This window comes from Phyllobates terribilis, unplaced genomic scaffold (genome assembly GCF_046119375.1).
Source record: "Phyllobates terribilis strain yellow unplaced genomic scaffold, ASM4611937v1 Scaffold_11__3_contigs__length_659146591, whole genome shotgun sequence".
In the NCBI taxonomy this organism is placed as follows: domain Eukaryota; kingdom Metazoa; phylum Chordata; class Amphibia; order Anura; family Dendrobatidae; genus Phyllobates; species Phyllobates terribilis.
Window position 1 is genome coordinate 565,757,585 of NW_027362771.1, and position 22,039 is coordinate 565,779,623.

Sequence of the window (22,039 nt, forward strand, 5' to 3'; positions counted from 1 at the left end):
TATCTCCTCCTATTCCTCCATATATTCCTCCCTATATCTCCTCCTATTACTCCATATATCCTCCTATATCTCCTCCTATTACTCCATATATTCCTTCCTATATCTCCTCCTATTACCCCATATATCCTCCCTATATCTCCCCCTATTACTCCATATATCCTCCCTATATCTCCTCCTATTACTCCATATATCCTCCCTATATCTCCCCCTATTACTCCATATATCCTCCCCTATATCTCCTCCTATTACTTCATATATCCTCCTATATCTCCTCCTATTACTCCATATATCTTCCCTATATCTCCTCCTATTACTCCATATATCTTCCTATTTCTCCTCCTATTACTCCATATATCCTCCCTATATCTCCTCCTATTACTCCATATATCCTCCCTATATCTCCTCCTATTACTCCATATATTCTCCCTATATCTTCCCCTATTACTCCATATATCCTCCCTATATCTCCTCCTATTACCCCATATATCCCCCTATATCTCCTCCTATTCCTCCACATATCCTCCTATTTCTCCTCCTATTACCCCATATATGCTTCCTATATCTCCTCCTATTAATCCATATATCCTTCTATGTCTCCTCCTATTACCCCATATATCCCCCTATATCTCCTCCTATTACTCCATATATCCCCCTATATCTCCTTCTTTTACTCCATATATCCTCCCTATATCTCCTCCTATTACTCCATATATCCCCTGTATCTCCTCCTATTACTCCATATATCCCCTATATCTCCTCCTATTACCCCATATATTCCCCTATATCTCCTCCTATTACCCCACATATTCCCCTATATCTCCTGCTATTACTCCATATATCCTCCCTATATCTCCTCCTATTACTCCATATATCCTCCTATATCTCCTCCTATTACTCCATATATCCCCTATATCTCCTCCTATTACCCCATATATTCCCCTATATCTCCTCCTATTACCCCATATATCCCCCTATATCTCCTCCTATTACTCCATACATCCTCCCTATATCTCCACCTATTACTCCATATATCTCCTCCTATTACTCCATATATCCTTCCTATATCTCCTCCTATTACCCCATATATCCCCCTATATCTCCTACTATTACTCCAAATATCCTCCCTATATCTCCTCCTATTACTCCATATATCCTCCCTATATCTCCTCCTATTACTCCATATATCCTCCTATATCGCCTCCTATTACTCCATATATCCCCCTATATCTCCTCCTATTACTCCATATATCCTCCCTATATCTCCCCCTATTACTCCATATATCTCCCCTATATCTCCTCCTATTACTCCATATATCCTCCCTATATCTCCTCCTATTACCCCATATATCCTCCCTATATCTCCTCCTATTACTCCATATATCCTCCTATATCTCCTCCTATTACCCCATATATCCCCCTATATCTCCTCGTTTTACTCCATATATCCCCTATATCTCCTCCTATTACCCCAGATATCCTCCCTATATCTCCTCCTATTACTCCATATATCCTCCTATATCTCCTCCTATTACTCCATATATCCCCTATATCTCCTCCCATTACCCCTTATATTCCCCTATATCTCCTCCTATTGCCCCATATATTCCCCTATATCTCCTCCTATTACTCCATATATCCCCTATATCTCCTCCTATTACCCCATATATTCCCCTATATCTCCTCCTATTACTCCATATATCCCCTATATCTCCTCCTATTACCCCATATATTCCCCTATATCTCCTCCTATTACTCCATATATCCTCCCTATATCTCCTCCTATTCCTCCATATATTCTCCCTATATCTCCTCCTATTACTCCATATATCCTCCCTATATCTCCTCCTATTACTCCATATATCCTCCCTATATCTCCCCTATTACTCCATATATCCTCTCCTATATCTCCTCCTATTACTTCATATATCCTCCTATATCTCCTCCTATTACTCCATATATCCTTCCTATATCTCCTCCTATTACTCCATATATCCTCCTATTTCTCCTCCTATTACTCCATATATCCTCCCTATATCTCCTCCTATTACCCCATATATCCTCCCTATATCTCCCCCTATTACTCCATATATCCTCCCTATATCTCCTCCTATTACTCCATATATCCTCCCTATATCTCCCCCTATTACTCCATATATCCTCTCCTATATCTCCTCCTATTACTTCATATATCCTCCTATATCTCCTCCTATTACTCCATATATCTTCCCTATATCTCCTCCTATTACTCCATATATCCTCCTATTTCTCCTCCTATTAATCCATATATCCTCCCTATATCTCCTCCTATTACTCCATATATCCTCCCTATATCTCCTCCTATTGCTCCATATATCCTCCTATTTCTCCTCCTATTACTCCATATATCCTCCCTATATCTCCTCCTATTACCCCATATATCCATCCTATATCTCCTCCTATTACCCCATAAATCCTCCCTATATCTCCCCCTATTACTCCATATATCTTCCCTATATCTCCTCCTATTACTCCATATATCCTCCCTATATCTCCCCCTATTACTCCATATATCCTCCCCTATATCTCCTCATATTACTTCATATATCCTCCCTATATCTCCCCCTATTACTCCATATATCCTCCCTATATCTCCTCCTATTACTCCATATATCCTCCCTATATCTCCTCCTATTACCCCATATATCCTCCCTATATCTCCTCCTATTACTCCATATATCCTCCGTATATCTCCTCCTATTACTCCATATATCCTCCCTTTATCTCCTCCTATTACTCCATATATCCTTCATATATCTCCTCCTATTACTCCATATATCCTCCCTATATCTCCTCCTATTACTCCATATATCCTCCCTATATCTCCTCCTATTACTCCATATATCCTCCTATTTCTCCTCCTATTACTCCATATATCCTCCCTATATCTCCTCCTATTACCCCATATATCCATCCTATATCTCCTCCTATTACCCCATAAATCCTCCCTATATCTCCCCCTATTACTCCATATATCTTCCCTATATCTCCTCCTATTACTCCATATATCCTCCCTATATCTCCCCCTATTACTCCATATATCCTCCCCTATATCTCCTCATATTACTTCATATATCCTCCCTATATCTCCCCCTATTACTCCATATATCCTCCCTATATCTCCTCCTATTACTCCATATATCCTCCCTATATCTCCTCCTATTACCCCATATATCCTCCCTATATCTCCTCCTATTACTCCATATATCCTCCGTATATCTCCTCCTATTACTCCATATATCCTCCCTTTATCTCCTCCTATTACTCCATATATCCTTCATATATCTCCTCCTATTACTCCATATATCCTCCCTATATCTCCTCCTATTACTCCATATATCCTCCCTATATCTCCTCCTATTACTCCATATATCCTCCCAATATTTCCTCCTATTACTCCATATATCCTCTCCTATATCTCCTCCTATTACTCCATATATCCTCCCTATATCTCCTCCTATTACTCCATATATCCTCCCTATATCTCCTCCTATTACTCCATATATCCTCCCTATATCTCCTCCTATTACTCCACATATCCTCCCTATATCTCCTCCTATTACTCCATATATCTCCCTATATCTCCTATTACTCCATATATCCTCCCTATATCTCCTTCTATTACTCCATATATCCTCCCTATATCTCCTCCTATTACTCCACATATCCTCCATATATCTCCTTCTATTACTCCATATATCCTCCCTATATCTCCTCCTATTACTCCACATATCCTCCATATATCTCCTCCTATTACTCCATATATCCTTCATATATCTCCTCCTATTACTCCATATATCCTCCCTATATCTCCTCCTATTACTCCATATATCCTCCCTATATCTCCTCCTATTACTCCATATATCCTCCCTATATCTCCTCCTATTACTCCATATATCCTCTCCTATATCTCCTCCTATTACTCCATATATCCTCCCTATATCTCCTCCTATTACTCCATATATCCTCCCTATATCTCCTCCTATTACTCCATATATCCTCCCTATATCTCCTCCTATTACTCCATATATCCTCCCTATATCTCCTCCTATTACTCCATATATCTCCCTATATCTCCTATTACTCCATATATCCTCCCTATATCTCCTTCTATTACTCCATATATCCTCTCCTATATCTCCTCCTATTACTCCATATATCCTCCCCATATCTCCTCCTATTACTCCATATATCCTCCCTATATCTCCTTCTTTTACTCCATATATCCTCCCTATATCTCCTCCTATTACTCCATATATCCTCCTATATCTCTTCCTATTACCCCATATATCCTTCCTACATTTCCTCCTATTACCCCATATATCCTTCCTATATCTCCTCCTATTACCCCATATATCCTCCCTATATCTCCTCCTATTACCCCATATATCCTCCCTATATCTCCTCCTATTACTCCATATATCCTCCTATATCTCCTCCTATTACTCCATATATCCTCCCTATATCTCCTCCTATTACCCCATATATCCTCCCTATATCTCCTCCTATTACTCCATATATCCTCCCTATATCTCCTCCTATTACTCCATATATCCTCCCTATATCTCCTCCTTTTACTCCATATATCCTCCCTATATATCCTCCTATTACTCCATATATCCTCCCTATATCTCCTCCTATTACTCCATATATCCTCCTATATCTCCTCCTATTACCCCATATATCCTTCCTATATCTCCTCCTATTACCCCATATATCCTCCCTATATCTCCTCCTATTACCCCATATATCCTCCCTATATCTCCTCCTATTACTCCATATATCCTCCCTATATCTCCTCCTTTTACTCCATATATCCTCCCTATATATCCTCCTATTACTCCATATATCCTCCCTATATCTCCTCCTATTACTCCATATATCCTCCTATATCTCCTCCTATTACCCCATATATCCTTCCTATATCTCCTCCTATTACTCCATATATCCTCCCTATATCTTCTCCTATTACTCCATATATCCTCCTATATCTCCTCCTATTACCCCATATATCCTTCCTATATCTCCTTCCATCCCCTATTATAGGACAATATTTGGAATTACTCACCATCCTTGTATTTGGGATGACACATCTGGAGCTCTTTGCACGTTCTTGCTGGGCTTTCTTTGGACCCCACTGGCCATCTCATCTGCTCCACCTCTACTTTCAGGGATCCTAGCGTGGCATAAACTTCTTCCATGCCGTCAGCCATATAATCTGTGATTCCCTCATCCGCCTGTATTCTGTCCGAGTGGCGCCTTCGTTTTCTTGTGCCATCGAATGTCTCATATGGGAGGGGTTGAATGGTTTGCGCTGGGCGACCCTATTAATAATATTGCAGTGATTGCGGTTACATCTAAAGATGTTTTGTAATGAGGACATTTCCTGAGACATTACAATTTTCGTACTTTGAGGGTCATCATTAAAGTAATTAAATTCAGCATTAGAAAACCTCTCTAAGTCATATTTTTCCTTTGTATAAAAAAATTTTTTTTTAGTTTCATTATTAACTTTTATGAAATTATAACCAAAATCCAGATTGACTTACTGCTGGTCCAGGAGGGCCAGGTGTTCCGGGTCTCCTCTCATACCTATAGGTCCCTAAAGAAGGAGATTATCAATTAGCAGCTATTAATCACATTCATTATGTTACAAACTGATTTGATAAAAATGGATTTTTAGATAACATGAGTCTTAAAAGGAAGCAGTCATCAGAAAATAACCTTTTTAAATCAATGTTTTGTGTTACATGTATTTTCTTATTATTTTTGGCATTGTTTTAGTTTTTTTCCATTTCTGTATTTAAAATTAAAAAAAAAATAGAAATCTTGCAATTTTCACACTTGCCACTAGAGCTTTTTTTTTATACTCTAACTTCCTGTTGTTTCAAGAAAAAAAAAACACTTGAACATTAGCCACAATGTTCAGGCCTTATCATTTGTAATGAAGCGTCTAATGAGCGTGTGAAAAGTGATTGCTAAGGGAGCAGGGGAGCTGTAACATCGCCTACTGTAAGGTGTTGCCTTTCATTGTTATCCTACCTATGATGATAATGAGCCTGCTGAAAACTCTTCCAGAAAGGACATGAAGTATGAGTCTAAAAAATCCTCAGTGGCCAATATGAAATTTACAACATTATGATTTTTATTTTTTTTTAATAAATATGATATGAAGAGTAAAAAATTGTTGTCATAAAAGTTTATAAAATACATGTAACACAATAACCTGACTGAACAATAGGTCATTTTCTGATGATAGCTTCCCTTTACATAGTACTTTATATCACTTCTTGCAAAGTCTTGCTGGTGGATCTATGGCAAACGCTCTTTTCCACTTCAATTTAAAGGCTAGGTTAATAGAAAGAATTTGGGTTATACAAGAAACCTCTGATTCCCTATACAGAAAATGTTGCGGATGACTCATAGTAATTCTTTCAATATCCCTAAAAAGTTCCATAGGGGAATGTAAAAGTTGTGTGACGGTTTAGATAACTTACAATTTTACCAAATCCAATGACCAAAACTTCCTATACAGTCTTAAAACCCCCCATACAAATTAGACAAACATCGTCCGAACTTGCTGATATTGACTGGTTTCGACAGACAGTCTCGTGTGTATGGGGCCCCGACGTATGATGGCATCTGGCATATCCGATTCTGAATGGCTGATCCTTTTGTTCTCTAAGCGATAAGCCGCCGCCAGATATGTCTGGCAGTGGCTCCACCATAGCAAAGGGAGCAGTCCTGTGTATGAGAGAATTGGGCTAGGTTGCTGCTGAAAGAACGATTGGCCAATTTTTGTTTGGACGACAGCCATCCAAAGTGTATAGGTGGCTTTAGCCTAATCCAAGAAACTCTTGCCACAGGCTTAGTCTAGTTTTTCTCCATATCAACAGAGAAACAAGAAAGAAGAAACAGCCATTCTACTTATGTAAAAGGGAAGGGGAAGGGGTCATATCCTAGAAGACTTCAGTGGAGATACCGATTTTTTCACCATGGATCATCTTAAGCTGGACAAAAGTATGAGATAAGTGTTGACAGAAATCCAGAAGGACAATCTGATCTTTCGTATGGTCGATCCGACCATTAACATGTCAGATTAAAATGGCAGATCAGGGAGTATAAAAAAAATTATCAGACTAAACTAGCATATCCTTCAATTTTATTTTTATCCAGCAGCAGATCACATTTTGCGTAGCAAATCGAGATGATCAAAGCTGCCTAGATTAGAATTCGGCAAATCACTTGAATATGACAGGAAAATTAGATTTCTCGGGAACAAACATCGTAACGTCAGGACATATGCCACGACGGCATAGCGTGTGGTGAGATCGGAGGCCTACTCACTGCCGAAAGTATTGAAGAAAATACATGTGATGGGGTAAAGGCGAAAAGGGGAGACGAGGAGTCCCAGAAGGCAGGCTGTGGAATTGGGGGAGCAAGTGAGCGGAGTAATTTAATTTAATTATTTTTTTTTTAAGTTTTTCCAGGTTATGGTTCAGCAAAATGGCGATTATATGCAGAATCCAAATTTTTGTGAAATTCAAGGAGAATTCAATTCTATTCGAACAAATTCGCTAATCTCTCAAAGCAAATAATTGGTCTTAGATATTTTCCAGAGCGACGGTTACTGCAATAAGTCAAAATCATCTGTTTTTGACAGACTTAAGTCAATATAGACTGTTCTTCAACAAAAATAGGAACATTCAGCATGTCACAGGTATAATGAGAAATTGACCGTATTTTTCGGACTATAAGACGCACCGGACCATAATACGCACCCCAAATTTTGGGGTGGAAAATAGAAAAAAAATATGTTTTTATAAGATGGGGGTCCATCTTATAGTCTGAATAGGTACAGTATCTTACCTGGGGGGCAGTGGAGCGAGGGTCACAGGAGGCTGGGTCCCTCAGGAAGTCGGCGGCTGCAGCAGAAGAAGTCAGATGCCGTGGAGCCTGTGCTGGGCAGGGGCCTGTGCCTGGCTGAGGCCCCTAGCCTGGCCGGTTCCTGTGCGGTGGCCTCTGGCTGGGACTGAGGCAGGGGCCACTGGCTGGGGCTGAGGCTGGGGCCCCTGGCTGGAGCTGAGGCCGGGGCCTCTGGCTGGGGCTGGGGCCAGGGCCTCTGGCTGGGGCCTCTGGCTGGGGCTGGGGCCGGGGCCTGCGCCGGCTCGGGCGGCCATTTTCCTGTAGCTCACAGCTCTAGGAAGATGGCCGCGCACACCGGAAACCTGCGCAGGCCGCACGCCGCTCACAGCCCGACACCGGCCCCAGCACCGGCCAGGTACAGGTGCCGACCCCAGCCGCTCACCTCTGCTGCCGCTGATGCCGCCGCTACCACCACCACATTCCTGGAGGACCACCGCAGGTAACGTTCGGACCATAAGACGCACCCCCCATTTTCCTCCCAAATATTGGGGAAAAAAAGTGTGTCTTATAGTCCGAAAAATACGGTACATCTTATATTACATCCAAAATATTGTAGATGTATACACTAAGTAAATCTTACCGGGGCACCTTTAGATCCCTTTTGCCCTGCGGATCCCTGTAAAAAAATTCAAGAGTTACCAACAGTATTTTACAACAACAATACTGACATGATATGTTCAGCTCCTTCACCTTCATAGTCCTATCATGGCCTCCTCCATATATAATGGAAGTCATGAGATATTACAATCTGTTGCATTACGGGCTGAAATAGCCACCAGTGGATTGCATTTACTCACAATAGAGTCTGCTGGGAATCAGTCAAGTTTTAAATGATAAAATACAATGAAAGGGTAATTACCGAAAGTCCAAGTGGTCCAGGAGGTCCATTTGGTCCAGCAGAACCCACCACACCCTTAAGCAAGAAGTGGCAGAAGTTACTATAATATCTTATACAGGTGGATAGGAAACGGCTAGTATCATCATCAAGTAAGACTTACTGGATCTCCTTTAGGTCCTTGTACACCTTGGATTCCAGCTGGTCCTTTGTCTCCTTTCTCTCCCATTTCCCCTGGAGGTCCTATTAGTCCAATAAGTCCAGCATGACCCTGGAATAATCAAACCATTATTAGGGCTCGTTTGCACTTGGGTATAAATCAGATCAATCCGATCAAAAAAATCGGAGGTTGTCTTGGGTTCTCTAGTTTACAAAACTGATTTTCAGAATTTCAGAGTTGTTTTTTCCTCCCATTCTTCCAAGAGCCATAACTCTTGTTTTCCATCCCGTTAGCCGTAGGATGACTTGTTATTTTTCAGGACAAGTTGTGGTTTGGAATGGCACTATTCATTTGATTACACAATGTGCTAGAAGCCAGGGGAGGGGGATTTCCACCATAGTTTTTTGGGTTGTGTGTTAACTGCGTTCATTGTGTGGCAAAAAAAAAACTGCGCGTTATCAAGATTCTCTAGGTCTGCATGATGACCAAAGTTGTATAAATATTTTTTATAGTTAGGTAGTGGGAAAAAAAATCTGAAATTTGTAAAAACAATTTGGTTTGTGTCACCATATTCTTAAATGTCTTCATTTTGCTGTTGATAGAGCTGTGTGAGGGTTTGTTTTTGGGTTGTTGTTTTTGGGGTACATAGAATGTTATGATCGTTGATAGACATTCGATCGCTAATAATTCTGCCATTTTGATTTTTTGGTTGTGTTTATCGGTCAAGTAAATAATTTTATATATCCATAGATTGGAATTTTATGGTTCCTGAGCCCATTCCATACACCACCCCCGACGTGTGACATTCAGGTTCATTACATGTCGAAAAGGTGATAATAAAGGGGGTCCCCTGATCTGGACCCTCATCATCTATTAGCCAAAATGGAGTGTAACTCCAAACAGCATCCTTAACTCTGGAGGCCTCGCCTCGTTCCTGTATTGTTTGGCCAACCCATAAATTCCACTGTGTAACCCTTAATTTCCTCTGTGATGGCGCTACTGGAGTCTTGAACACTTTCTGCCAGTTTCCCCTACAAACTACACTATTAAGAAAAACAAATGCAGATGCAGAGACCCCCACAACATAAACAAGTATAAGTAATGAACCCTACCTTATCTCCTTTGTTTCCCGAGTCACCTTTAAGGCCAGGCAACCCGGTTGGACCCTGTAAGACAATATATTTTCAGTTTGCAAAGAGTAAAAACCATGCATAAAAGAATATGAAGTCGGGAGATGTTAGACAATCATTGAAACTTTACCGTAGGGACTGAAAGTCCCTAAAATTTATGAGTAAAAAAAAAGGGGAAAAATGGTGCTGACAAACAATAATTACCAGGCATTCATGTCCTTACCTCTGGTCCTGGAGGTCCTGCTTGACCAGGTGGCCCCAATACTCCTGGTTCTCCCTAATGAAAAAAAGTATATGGCATAAATTGCATTCAAATTATGAAAGAGGGTTTCCTAGAAAGTATTTGAGTGCCTACTCACCGCAGGTCCAGGAATGCCTCTCATGCCCACTGATCCCGGCTTCCCTGGTGATCCCTGTGGCCCCACCGGTCCAGTCTTTCCAGGTAGACCTTCAGTACCAGGCTCTCCCTAGTAAACATTTGAATATTGATTAATATAACCATTTACACTTCCTTGTGTAAAGCATTTTTGTTTTTTGCTGTGTTCTATTCATACCTTAACTCCTTTTTCACCTTGTCGGCCTTCTTTGCCTGCTTGTCCGACTTGGCCCTTAAAGGAAATAAGAAAGCATGTAAATCCTGCATATTCTAGAAGAAAACCGCAACACCAACACTACATACTTTGGAACTTACCCTTCTGCCTGGTGGACCACTTGGTCCAGGTTCTCCTTGAGTTCCAAGTGGTCCCTATAAGGAGTGAGGTATGAGATTTTAACAATGACTTTCAAGGAAGCCTTCTTTTTGTTAAGGGTGGCCCTACATAAAGGCAAAAGTTGGCAAAACCTGCCGAATTTACTGGGACAGGCCAACAAGTATTAGCTGTTCAGCCAACATTTGTTTGGCAGATGTTGACTAAGGTTCGACACTCATAGCAATATGTGAATATAATTTGATTAGACCAAGTATGGAAATAAATGTTTTTTTTTTAGGGGATACCTAGTTCTTGACTATCAGCATTGATGCCAGATGCAACAGTTTTGAAATTACCTTTCATTGTTGAGTCCTAAACTGAACTGGAAAAATTCCCAAATAAAGCCATAAAATGTTGGTAAAGAACAGACCATATTAGATCCCTCTGGGCCAGAACTTTCTTCCGAATAAACAGTATATTTGAGAAAAGCCATTACATGTGTAAAAAAAAAAATATAAAAAAATTGGCCTTTGTGGGACACTTAGAAATCTCAAAATAAAGTATTGAATTTCAACATGCTTGAACCTTTTATTATACCCTCTCCATATTGAAAACACATGCGCCTTCAGGCAAAACAAGTGAGCGTGTATATGGGAAGATCGGGAAGAAGAGATGTCAACAGAACGAGTGTTGAGCCTACAAGCTTTTTTTTTTTTTTTTTTTTTTTAAACCAATTATTTTTATTTAGGTTTCAAAAATTTACAGCAAACAGTTATCAATATACATATAACAATTCACATAACGTGTAGTAATACAGTCAAAACCCTCTCCCCCCTCCCGCCAATACTCCTTATGCCGGGCATACCTGGGAACATTGACAATCATATTACCGCCATCCATGCGGACCATATTTTCCCAAAAGTTCTCTCTCCATGCCTCCGCCTGTAAATGCTTTCCTCTAAATGCATCACCGTACGTGTCTGAGCAATAAATTCCCTCCTAGTGGGGGGTTCCGAATCTGTCCATTTTCGTGCTATTAGTTTGCGTGCCACATATAGCAATCGCGCTATCGCCACTTTGTAATGTTCTGAGACAGGTATTCCATCCACCTCCCCCAAAACACACAGCACCGGGTTTCTGTCAATTGTACATGTATAAGCCCTCTCAATTTTGTTAACAACGACCAACCAATAAGCCACTAGCCGTGGGCATGACCATAGCATGTGTAGCAGTCCGGCCTGGTCCGTGCCACATCTAGGGCAACTGGAATCTCCCCTCAAGCCCGCCTTGTACAGGCGCAGCGGTGTTTTGTATGTCCTATGTATTATGTATAATTGGGAGATCCGTGCCTGCTCGCTTAGAGAGATCTTCGGGACATATTCTAGAATTGCCTCCCATTGTTCTGTTGTGAGGGTACCCACCTCCCTTTCCCATTTACTCTTTGCAATGAAGTGATTTCCCCCCAGATAGGAGTGCAGTAGGTCATGATATAAGCTCGATATGACTCCCCTCGTCCCTCCCTTCATACATACAGAGTCTAGTACAATGTCACCCTGAACCGTCATGGCTCCCAATCCACACTGTGCCCTCCAAGCATGTCGAAGCCTATAGTATTGAAATCCCCATACCAAAGGCAAATCAAATTCTTCTCTCAATTTCTCAAAGGTCTTCAGGTCTGTTCCACTCTGCAGCTGGCACACATATCTCACTCCTTGCGCCTTCCAATTGCCCATTTGACACCGCTTATTAAGTTCCGGCAGATGTTCATTGCCCAACACCGGTGAGTACTTAGTCAGCCCGTCCACCCCCCTGATCTTTTTAATAGTGTCCCATACCTTCTGAGTCAAGCCTAAGGTAGGATATATTGCTCCCAATTTCTTAAAGGTACCATCCTCTAACGCCTGAACCAGTGGGCGTCTCCCGACACATGTACCAGCACCCGGCAAGCTGCCCCTCCACAATCGGGTTCTCTCCATCCCCTGACATGCTGGCCCTGTACTGCCAAGAAATAGACCCAGGGATTGGGTGCGGCCAATCCTCCCTCCTCCTTCCCATTTTGCAGCGTTCCCAATTTAATCCTTGCCTGCCTCTTGCCCCATATCAAGGATCTGAAGATAGAATCAATACCCTGAAACCGTTTTTTTGGTAGCCATATCGGTGAGTTGTGCAAAACGTACATTAGTTGTGGCATAAGGACCATCTTAATCAGGTTAGTTCTACCCGTCACCGTCAAAGCCAATTGGCACCATGCGCCTATTTTCTTTTTAAATTTCTCTAGCAGAGGAACTAAATTCAGATCCGTGAATCGTGTCAATGGAAGCGCCACCCATATCCCAAGGTATTTAAATTGTGAAACCAGCTGGAGCTGCTTCCCCCTCTCATCTATCTCCTCCGCTTTTATTGGTCTATCTACAGCCATGACATAAGACTTGTGCCAGTTTATCTCCAGTCCCGAAATGCTCCCAAAGTGTTTAATTACATCCATCGTGCACCCCAATGCCTCTCCTGCATTTTCCAGAAATAACAGGATGTCATCGGCATACAGTGATATTTTTTCTTCCAGCCTCCCAAATTTAAATCCGACCACTCCTCTCTCAGCTCTTATTTTGGCCGCCAGGGGCTCCACTGCCACCGCAAACAATAGCGGGGACAGCGGGCACCCCTGCCTTGTGCCCCTATGTAAGTCAAACATCCCGGACCGTTCACCATTCACCTTAACTACCGCCCTTGGGGATGAGTACAATAACTTCACCCAGGCCATGAATGCGGGGCCAAATCCCATTATTTCCATGATTTTCCATAAATATTTCCATTCCACGCTATCAAATGCTTTTCTAGCGTCCAATGACATCACTATTCTCCCGCCACCATTATCAGCAGGCAGCTGCATATTAAGAAATAATCTTCTCAAGTTAACAGCCGTGGAGCGGTTGGGCATAAAGCCCGACTGGTCCTCGTGAATAACAGTATGCGCAACCCCGGTGAGCCGGGTGGCCAGGATCTTAGCGAGTATTTTGACATCCGTTGTCAACAACGATATGGGCCTATACGACTCCGCATCCATGGGGTCTTTCCCCTCCTTTGGCAGAACCACTATCACCGCTTCCTCCATTGATCTCGGTAACGCCCCCTTCACCAAAGCCTCATCAAACACAGATTTCAATTTTGGAGCTAGCAGTTCCACCAGCTCCCTGTACACCTCCCCAGGTAGACCATCAGCACCCGGTGATTTGTTATTGGGCATAGACAGAATTGCACATTCCACCTCCTCCACACTCACAGGTTCATCCAACCTCATCCTATCTTCCTCAGACAATTTAGACAGTGAGATGCCTTCCAAAAATTCCTCTACGGCCCCCTCCGTGTCCCGTACTCTTGAATTGTACAGTGCCATGTAATATTCCTTGAAGACCTCCAATATGTCCTTTGTGTCTGTCAGAGTCGTCCCCGTTTGGTCTCTCAAACTGTACACCCTGGAAGACTCCCTCTGTGCCGCAGATATCACCGCCAACAAGTGACCCACTCTCTCTCCTTCCTCAAAGAATTGGGCTTGCTGAAATGCCCTTTTCCTCTCAGCTTGCATCATGTGCAGTTTATTAACTGCCTCCTGTGCCAATTTTAGTCTATTGTGAGCTACACTCGTTGGCGCCAAAATCATGTCTGCCTCTGCCCTTGTCAAGTCATCCTTTATTTGTTGATCTGCCAATTTAGTTTTGGTCTTACACCGTGAGATCTCACTTATAAAGAGTCCCCTCGTAAGAGCCTACAAGCTTTACTCCCGTGATTCTCACCACCTCCTACTGATTGAGGCTTTTTTATATTTCTAACGAGAAGGCCTGTTCTGCATTAAAGGATATATTCTGAAAAAGACTAAAGCCAACCAGGCATTTTAAAGACAACCTGTCATCAGATCAGACGTGTCCAGTTTTTTGCTCTTATTTTATTTCCGCTGCTCCCCTAAGTATTCAGTTTTTTTGTTGTTTTTAAATCTGCCATATGGTTCCAGAGATATGGATTTTTTTTTTTACTTCGTGCTCATTTTTATGTTTTTTACAAAGAGGGTGCGGCTCACAGGATCCTCGGGGGCGTTTCTTTAGGCTGCTCTGCATTATTACCCTGTAATCCATGCCCCATTAGTAAAGACCTTAAAAATTAGCACTAAATAAAAAGCTCCATTTCTCAGGAACCGTATGGCAGATTTAAAAAAATTGAAAATTTGAGGAGCAGCAGCAATAAAATAAGTACAAAATCCGGCCACATTTTCTCTTTAGGTAGCCGAAAGCTGTTTCTGGAGACTTCACCTTGTTCTATTAGACATATCTCTCTCAGGCCAAAAAACTGCAAACTTAAAGGGCAGGTAGGATCTAGCCTGATTGTAGGAGTGTGCAACCAAATATGGAGGCAGTAATTGCCAGCAAATGAATGCTACTAAGAATTAGAAACTGTCCAACACCTCCTAACAGAATAAAGCAAATGTGAACTGGTGCCAGCTGCCGTGACTGCATTACATACATACAACGGAGTGCCACAACCACTGTGTGAGCCAAGATATATGCAACCATTGAATATATAAATTCCAAATATATGCATATTTGGTTAGGCCTTCCTTGCATTAGTCTAGGGATGTTTTTTTTTTTATTAGTGCTGGATCCTTCCTGCTCTTTAAATTTGTAGACTTTTGTCTGAGGAGAGGAATGTCTGATAGAAAAGGGTAGGGTCCCTCCAGAGAAAGGTCGCCCCGTTTTGTGGCTAGTGGGCACACAAGAATTGGCTCATTTGTACTATAAGCATCTCAGTTTTATAAGTATACTCTATTTGGCAGTAATGTCTTTCAAAATACATATATTATAGAGTCCCTCCAGAGAAAGGTTGCCTTGTTGTGGCTGTTGGACACACAGGAATTGGCTAATTTGTGCTATTAGTGTCTCAGTTTTTAGAAGTACAGTCTATATGGCAGTAATGTCTTTAAATATACATATATTCAATGTTTGCATATATCTTGACCCACACAGTGTCTGATAGAAGAGGGTAGGGTCCCTCCAGAGAAAGGTCGCCCTGTTGTGGCTAGTGGGCATATAGGAATTGGCTAATTTGCGCTATAAGCTTCTCAGTTTTAGAAGTATATTCCATATGGCAGTAATGACTTTCAAAATATATATATTCAATATTTGCATATATCTTAGTGCACACAGTGTCTACCGCACTCTTTGGTATGCATATAATACAGTCACAGCAGCTAGTACCTGTTCACATTCGCTTTATTCTGTTAGGATGTGCTGATCAGTTTATGTTTCCTTATATGTAAATGTATTCTTGCTAGCCAAGAGGGCGTGGTCCTAAACTCCTCTCTGGGAAAGTTGTTTTCAAGACCAGGCCAACATAACTTTAGGCTAGGGCCACACAAGCGCATTTTCTCTCATCCGAGAGAATTGGACCAATTATGCTAATCTCACTCTGATTAAGCTCTGATCACGGTTTACTCCTAGTGTGATTCAATTTTCTTGGATGAGGAGAAGATGTAAAAAAAAAAAAAATTCTCTATCTTCTCATGGAGAACCCCATGATCAGCTCCGGGCCTTATTTAGTAAAGTATATTGTACCCACATGCAAAAACCCATAGGCTGAATATATCATCCGGACCATCCACTATTCTACTGCCTCAAACTTACAGAATTGTATATTTTGATTGTGGTGGAAGTGAAATTCACTAGAACCACTGTGGTTTTATTGCTTTTTACTTCTTAAAAAGCAATCCAATGTACCTGATACTTACCGGATTACCAGACTCTCCAGCGTCTCCCTTTTCTCCTGGTACTCCATCAACTCCCTAAAAATAAGGGCAACATTAGTTTTAATATACATTTACTTTCCATATTTTATATCCAAAAATGATTGAATAACTTCTTACCGGAACTCCAGCTTCTCCACGTGGTCCAGGGTCTCCAGGAAAACCAATGGGACCCTACAATAAATTATTTCCATGACAAAAATTAAGATTGTATCTGAGGTTTCATGTACATAAACCAATACTTTTTCACATAGGTTATAGCATTTTCTTTGACTATTGTGGTCACATCAAATAGGTCTTGAGTAGAACCAAAGGCGTGGTCTGGCCAACTTATATAGACATAAAGGGGTTTAAGAGAATGTGTGCACCACTCCAGGAGGTCCCATTAAGGTCTTCATGATCTACCACTCTATGTTCTTTTACAATACTACCACAATCGCGCTATGCTTTCTTAGAACTTCTCACCATGTTTCCTTTTGTCCCATCTTCTCCTGGTCGTCCCTTCTTTCCGGGTGGTCCAGCCGAGCCTGATGTTCCTGATTCTCCCTTTTCACCGCTATCACCTTTGCCTCCCTGGAAAAAGATCACAACTTCTAATAAATATACCTAGATTCTTGAGATGAGGCATATGATGTCTTCTGAAGTAACTAAAGTAAGATTATTTGTATTCTCAAAAGTTTTATGTTCATCTTCCCTGATCTTACATTTATTATCTCTCCCTGCTATGAAATACCTTTCCACATGACAGGAGTTAGATATGTGGAAATGGTTTGCCAATGCTCTAGGTGCGACAAGGAGTTAAGATTGGTTGACTCTTAACTAACTTATGGGTAACCCAACTTCATAGACAGTAGACTTCTAGGTTGACTGTTACATTATGGGCTAAACTGGTCATTGATGAGGATCTGTGTATGAATGGATTAGCTATCTTCATTACTTACTGGGGGTCCTGGTTCTCCCGGTTGTCCTGGATCTCCAGCTTCTCCAGCCTCTCCCTGTAAAAGCAGTGTGACTTGTTAGGTAACATCTACAGTAAAAAAAACATCTTCTATTTCTAAACAACTAGAATAATAGTCCTTCCAAAAATATTTCCAACTACCAATCTCTGCAGATTTTATTCTACAATATCTTTTCATAAATTGATCTCAACAATTGAGAGATGTTTCCAGTGATAACTTCCAGCCCACCTTTTCACCCACAGCACCTGGCTGACCCAAACCTCCTGGATTTCCTGAAGGACCCTAAAAAAGCAGAAGATATAAAGTGGTTAGAACTGGAATAATTCAGTTTTATAGTTTCCTATAAAGCTTAAAAATACTTACATCACCACCGCTCGGTCCCATAGGACCTCTTGGACCTCCAGTACCAGGTGGACCCTGCAATAATACATTTAAGAGTTAAACATTTAATAGTTCATAAGAACGGTTCACAGATAATATTTGTTCCATCCAATGTACCATTGGTCCAACATGGCCACTTTCTCCTTTCTCTCCTGGAGGTCCAGGCATACCCTACAAGGAAATGATAAATATACTATTATATTGAAATACTGACATAGCTTACACCATAAATCATTTATTTCCTTTAAGGAACCCTTAATGGCCTCTATGGAGATGTCCATTTACATATACGATAGAATAAAGAGGTTTTTTTGGTTTGGACATATCATTTTTAGTTTCCCCAGGGTAAAGCCGAGTGTGGAGGAAAGAGGTGTCTATTTTATGATGTAAATTAAGCATTGCATACAGAGCAGGGGTGTCCATTCTTATCATCTGGACCTATGCGACACTAAAGAGTTGAGGGCCATTAAGACCATTATGTCATCCGCTAAGTCCCACATGGGTCAAGGTAGCTATGCTATTTGGTGTAAGATGTGGTGATGGCCCTAGTATATGACATTGAGGATGACAATGTCCAGTGGCGTCCATAGATGGTGGACATTGGTTCAAATGTCTTCCCCACCGCATAATGGTGCAGGGTTTTGTCATCCAGAACAGATGGACCCACTATATGTTTCCATCTTCACACCCTCTTCTTTGGGTCAATTCCCCAGAAATGCAGTTTCTCAAAAGGAAGAGAGTCCTGCACAGATTCTCGCAAACAGATGGGACAAACCAAAAGTTGGAAACCTCTCCCTTCACAGAAGCTTCATTATGCACATTTGCCCTTGACTGTGTCCATACTAATGTCATCACAAACAATAGGGAGTTTACTTTCAAGAAATGAACCAGGTAGAGGATTAACCTACCTGCAGTCCTCTTGGTCCTCCTACTCCAGGAAACCCTCTTAGACCTTCATCTCCCTTTTGTCCTTGCATTCCTGTTTGACCTCTCCGCCCTGGCTCTCCATCTTGTCCCTATGCAAAACCAAGAAGCTGATGAATAAATCTTCATTTTCAGATATTTATATTTGGAGAAAAAGATATCAATTAGGAATAAGGAACGTGCACGATTGACAACGAGAAGATGATACTTACTGCCTGACCAGGGTGTCCTATTGGACCTTGAATGCCAATGGCCCCTGGTGGTCCCTGGAGACAAAATATGAAGAGTCAGATATATAATGTTTGTAGATGATAATGTTCAGCGTTCTTTTTGTGCAGTTCCTTTCTTTTACAGTCTAGCAATGGCTGTCGGCCAATCCCCCCCATACAAATACACGCTGGTCTCGGATATCATCTAAATGAAGAGAGGAGAGTAAGTGGTTTATCTCTCATTGGAAAAAAAGGATCAGGTATTGACATTTTACATGTCTGATCCTTCTTTCTGTCGGAGAAGAATTGGAAGGTACTCATGCACATTAGATAGTCGGCCATTCAGTATTCGGCCGATTGACCATGTGCTCTCAATCGGAAGAGGGGAATAAGCCTCTACCAGATATCTTACATCAGGCTTGATCTATATGTCCGATCCTGTTTTCTCTGAAACCCACCTAGTGAATGTTGGACGAGCGCCTGATAGATGATTGTTTGGTACCACTGACATCAGAAGGTCTAGAGACGACAGTAATCTAATGTTTATGTCCAGCTTAACGCTCTGCTGAATTGTGTTCGTAATCCTCTGGTCTGTCTATAGCCCTCATCCACAGTATATACACGTTCGTACTTACTTTGTCTCCCTTGTCACCTTTACTTCCTTTCTGTCCAGGGCCACCAACTTCTCCCTAACAAAAAATAATGTTCCATAAATGTCCCAATAAAACATTAATAATCTCCTTTTTTTGTATACAATGGTGCAATAAAATTGGTAAATCAAGTAATACCTTATCTCCGTCATCTCCAGCAGGTCCTGCTGGTCCGGCAGGTCCTGGTGGTCCTACACTTCCCTGTGAACCATCCTGGCCAGTTCCACCCATAGGTCCTTTCTCGCCCTGTATAGCCATAATACAATTTTTAAGGAAAAATACTACACAAGAAACAAAAACAAAATCATAATAGTAACAACTGTGGGTTTAAGCTGCTCCCACTGGACAAAGGTGGCGAGCAGCAATCCACCCATGAATTACTTGACCTTTGTGCACCCTCCTGCAACATTTCCATGAGATGTATTGTTAATAGTTTTCTTAAATATTGGGACACCAACCTTTTTTCAAAGAACCAAAAATTCGGTCACGTTGTTCAGCACAATTCTCAGTTTATGGTAGATTGTTAATGGGATATTCTCACAATGGCAATATGTTTTACAAATCACATTATCCGCATGACTATTGTTAATATACACTGCAGGGTGAAAAAAAAGTTTCTTTCTTGAATTTTTGTTTCTCTATTCACCTCCTTTTGCCCCTTTGTGCATCCAGCGTAAGAGAGCTAAATGTGCAATCCTATTCTTATCTGTTAAAACTACATTTCTCAGCAGCGCCCTACTTCTCCTGAGTGCTGCAGGTCCATCCCTCTTCTGCTTCTTGATAGAGATAGATAAATCTCAACAAGGGAAATTTTTATTTATATGGATGAAGTGAGTATTGATAATTCTGAAAGTAGTGACTGTGAATGTAGTGACCGTTTGACCAATATTCATTACTATTTGCAATCTCCATATATCTCACTGGCAGGCTCGGACTGGCCCACGGGAGAACAGGAGAATCCTCCGGTAGGCCGCCCCTCTAAATAAGTGCTAATAAGTAGTGCTATTACACTTCACTTTGTAGAAAAAGGTATAATCTTAACCATTCATTAAACAAGCTAGCCAAATTATTATTACATAGAAGCAAAAGTTAATTTGTGTACTAGGGTCAGGTCATTTTTGCATGTAGCGTGACTGTGGTCCCCAAGAATCAATGCTACTGGCGGACCTTTGCCAGCCCAGTCCGACAGTGTTCACTGGTCATTTACAGGGATCTTTTAAGCACGATTGGATGCACTTGCAGCATGCTACCATTGTTTTCTCATGCTGAATCTCATGCTGAGCTGGGTTTCAACTTGGCTGTTAGATGATTTATTAGATGGTAATTGGATGAATTTGTGCATTCTCTACCGACAGCATTAAAACTACTGGAGGATGGATCCCGTGGCAAAGTAGTGTAAAGAGAGCACTGCTGGATGATCATTAGGGGTGATAACTGCCAATCAGTGCAGATTTAAACATGGGTTGTATTAGCACAAATGATTCATTCTGTACGCACAGAAAATTGAGACCACATTCTGATTGTGGGAATAACCCTTTAAGTTATAGTATTTTCACTGCCTTTCATGGTTTCGATTGTTTGGAACGTGAATAAAAAAAGGGGCTGAACAAAGTTAGAAAAACATGGCTGCTTTCTAATAACACAGCGCCACACCTGACCGCAGGTTGCATGCGGTATTGCAGCTAAGTTCCATTCAGGCCAATAGAGATAAGCTGCGACACTACACTAGGCTCATGCACAGTTGCACTTTTTCTAACACTTTTCAGTCCTTTTAATAATTTATATTTAATTAATCCTAACGTCATAGTCCTCCGTTATCTATGTATGATACTGTGTGACTACTGAGGCGGTGATTAACATTGGGCTGTGCGGGACTATTCGGATCCAGATGGAGCACAATGATTGGAAGTCCTGGGGACTTACGGTTAATGGGGACGTGATATTACCTTATTATGGTACTTACCGGATTCCCCTTCTCACCAGCCGGTCCCTGTGGTCCTTGTGATCCAGGGCGTCCTGGAAGACCGATTCCACCTGCTGGCCCAGATGGGCCCCTCTCTCCGCCTGGTCCCTGAGAAAGGCACGATTTTATATAAGGTTCATAGGACTACGGTATGTACGGACGAGCAGGCATAAGGAGGAGGCACTTACTATAGCGCCTGGTGAACCCACGGGGCCTTCTCCTCCTTTTAAACCAGATTGACCCTACAAGCAAAAAAGTAAAAATACATTTAGAATACTGGGTAGAATTTTGGTCACCGATGTATAAGAAGGATATAGCTGAACCTGAGGGGGTCAGAGAAGGGCGACCAAGGCTATTAAAGGAATGGGTGGGCTGCAGAAGACAGATTA

At 41.5% G+C, this 22,039-nt stretch overlaps 1 protein-coding gene across 1 annotated transcript in view; it reads right to left on the bottom strand.

The window, feature by feature from the left end:
• COL5A3 (collagen type V alpha 3 chain) overlaps nt 1-22,039 on the bottom strand; it is a 280,312-nt gene that overhangs the window by 7,752 nt on the left and 250,521 nt on the right. The window contains 24 exon segments of the mRNA XM_073654124.1: nt 5,105-5,360; nt 5,586-5,614; nt 5,617-5,638; nt 8,543-8,578; nt 8,822-8,875; nt 8,961-9,068; nt 10,070-10,123; nt 10,311-10,364; nt 10,447-10,554; nt 10,642-10,695; nt 10,779-10,832; nt 16,550-16,603; nt 16,685-16,738; nt 17,030-17,137; nt 17,506-17,559; nt 17,752-17,805; nt 17,887-17,940; nt 18,022-18,075; nt 18,813-18,920; nt 19,041-19,094; nt 19,673-19,726; nt 19,826-19,933; nt 21,651-21,758; nt 21,839-21,892. Of these exon segments, the coding sequence (XP_073510225.1) occupies nt 5,105-5,360; nt 5,586-5,614; nt 5,617-5,638; nt 8,543-8,578; nt 8,822-8,875; nt 8,961-9,068; nt 10,070-10,123; nt 10,311-10,364; nt 10,447-10,554; nt 10,642-10,695; nt 10,779-10,832; nt 16,550-16,603; nt 16,685-16,738; nt 17,030-17,137; nt 17,506-17,559; nt 17,752-17,805; nt 17,887-17,940; nt 18,022-18,075; nt 18,813-18,920; nt 19,041-19,094; nt 19,673-19,726; nt 19,826-19,933; nt 21,651-21,758; nt 21,839-21,892 (1,747 nt within the window).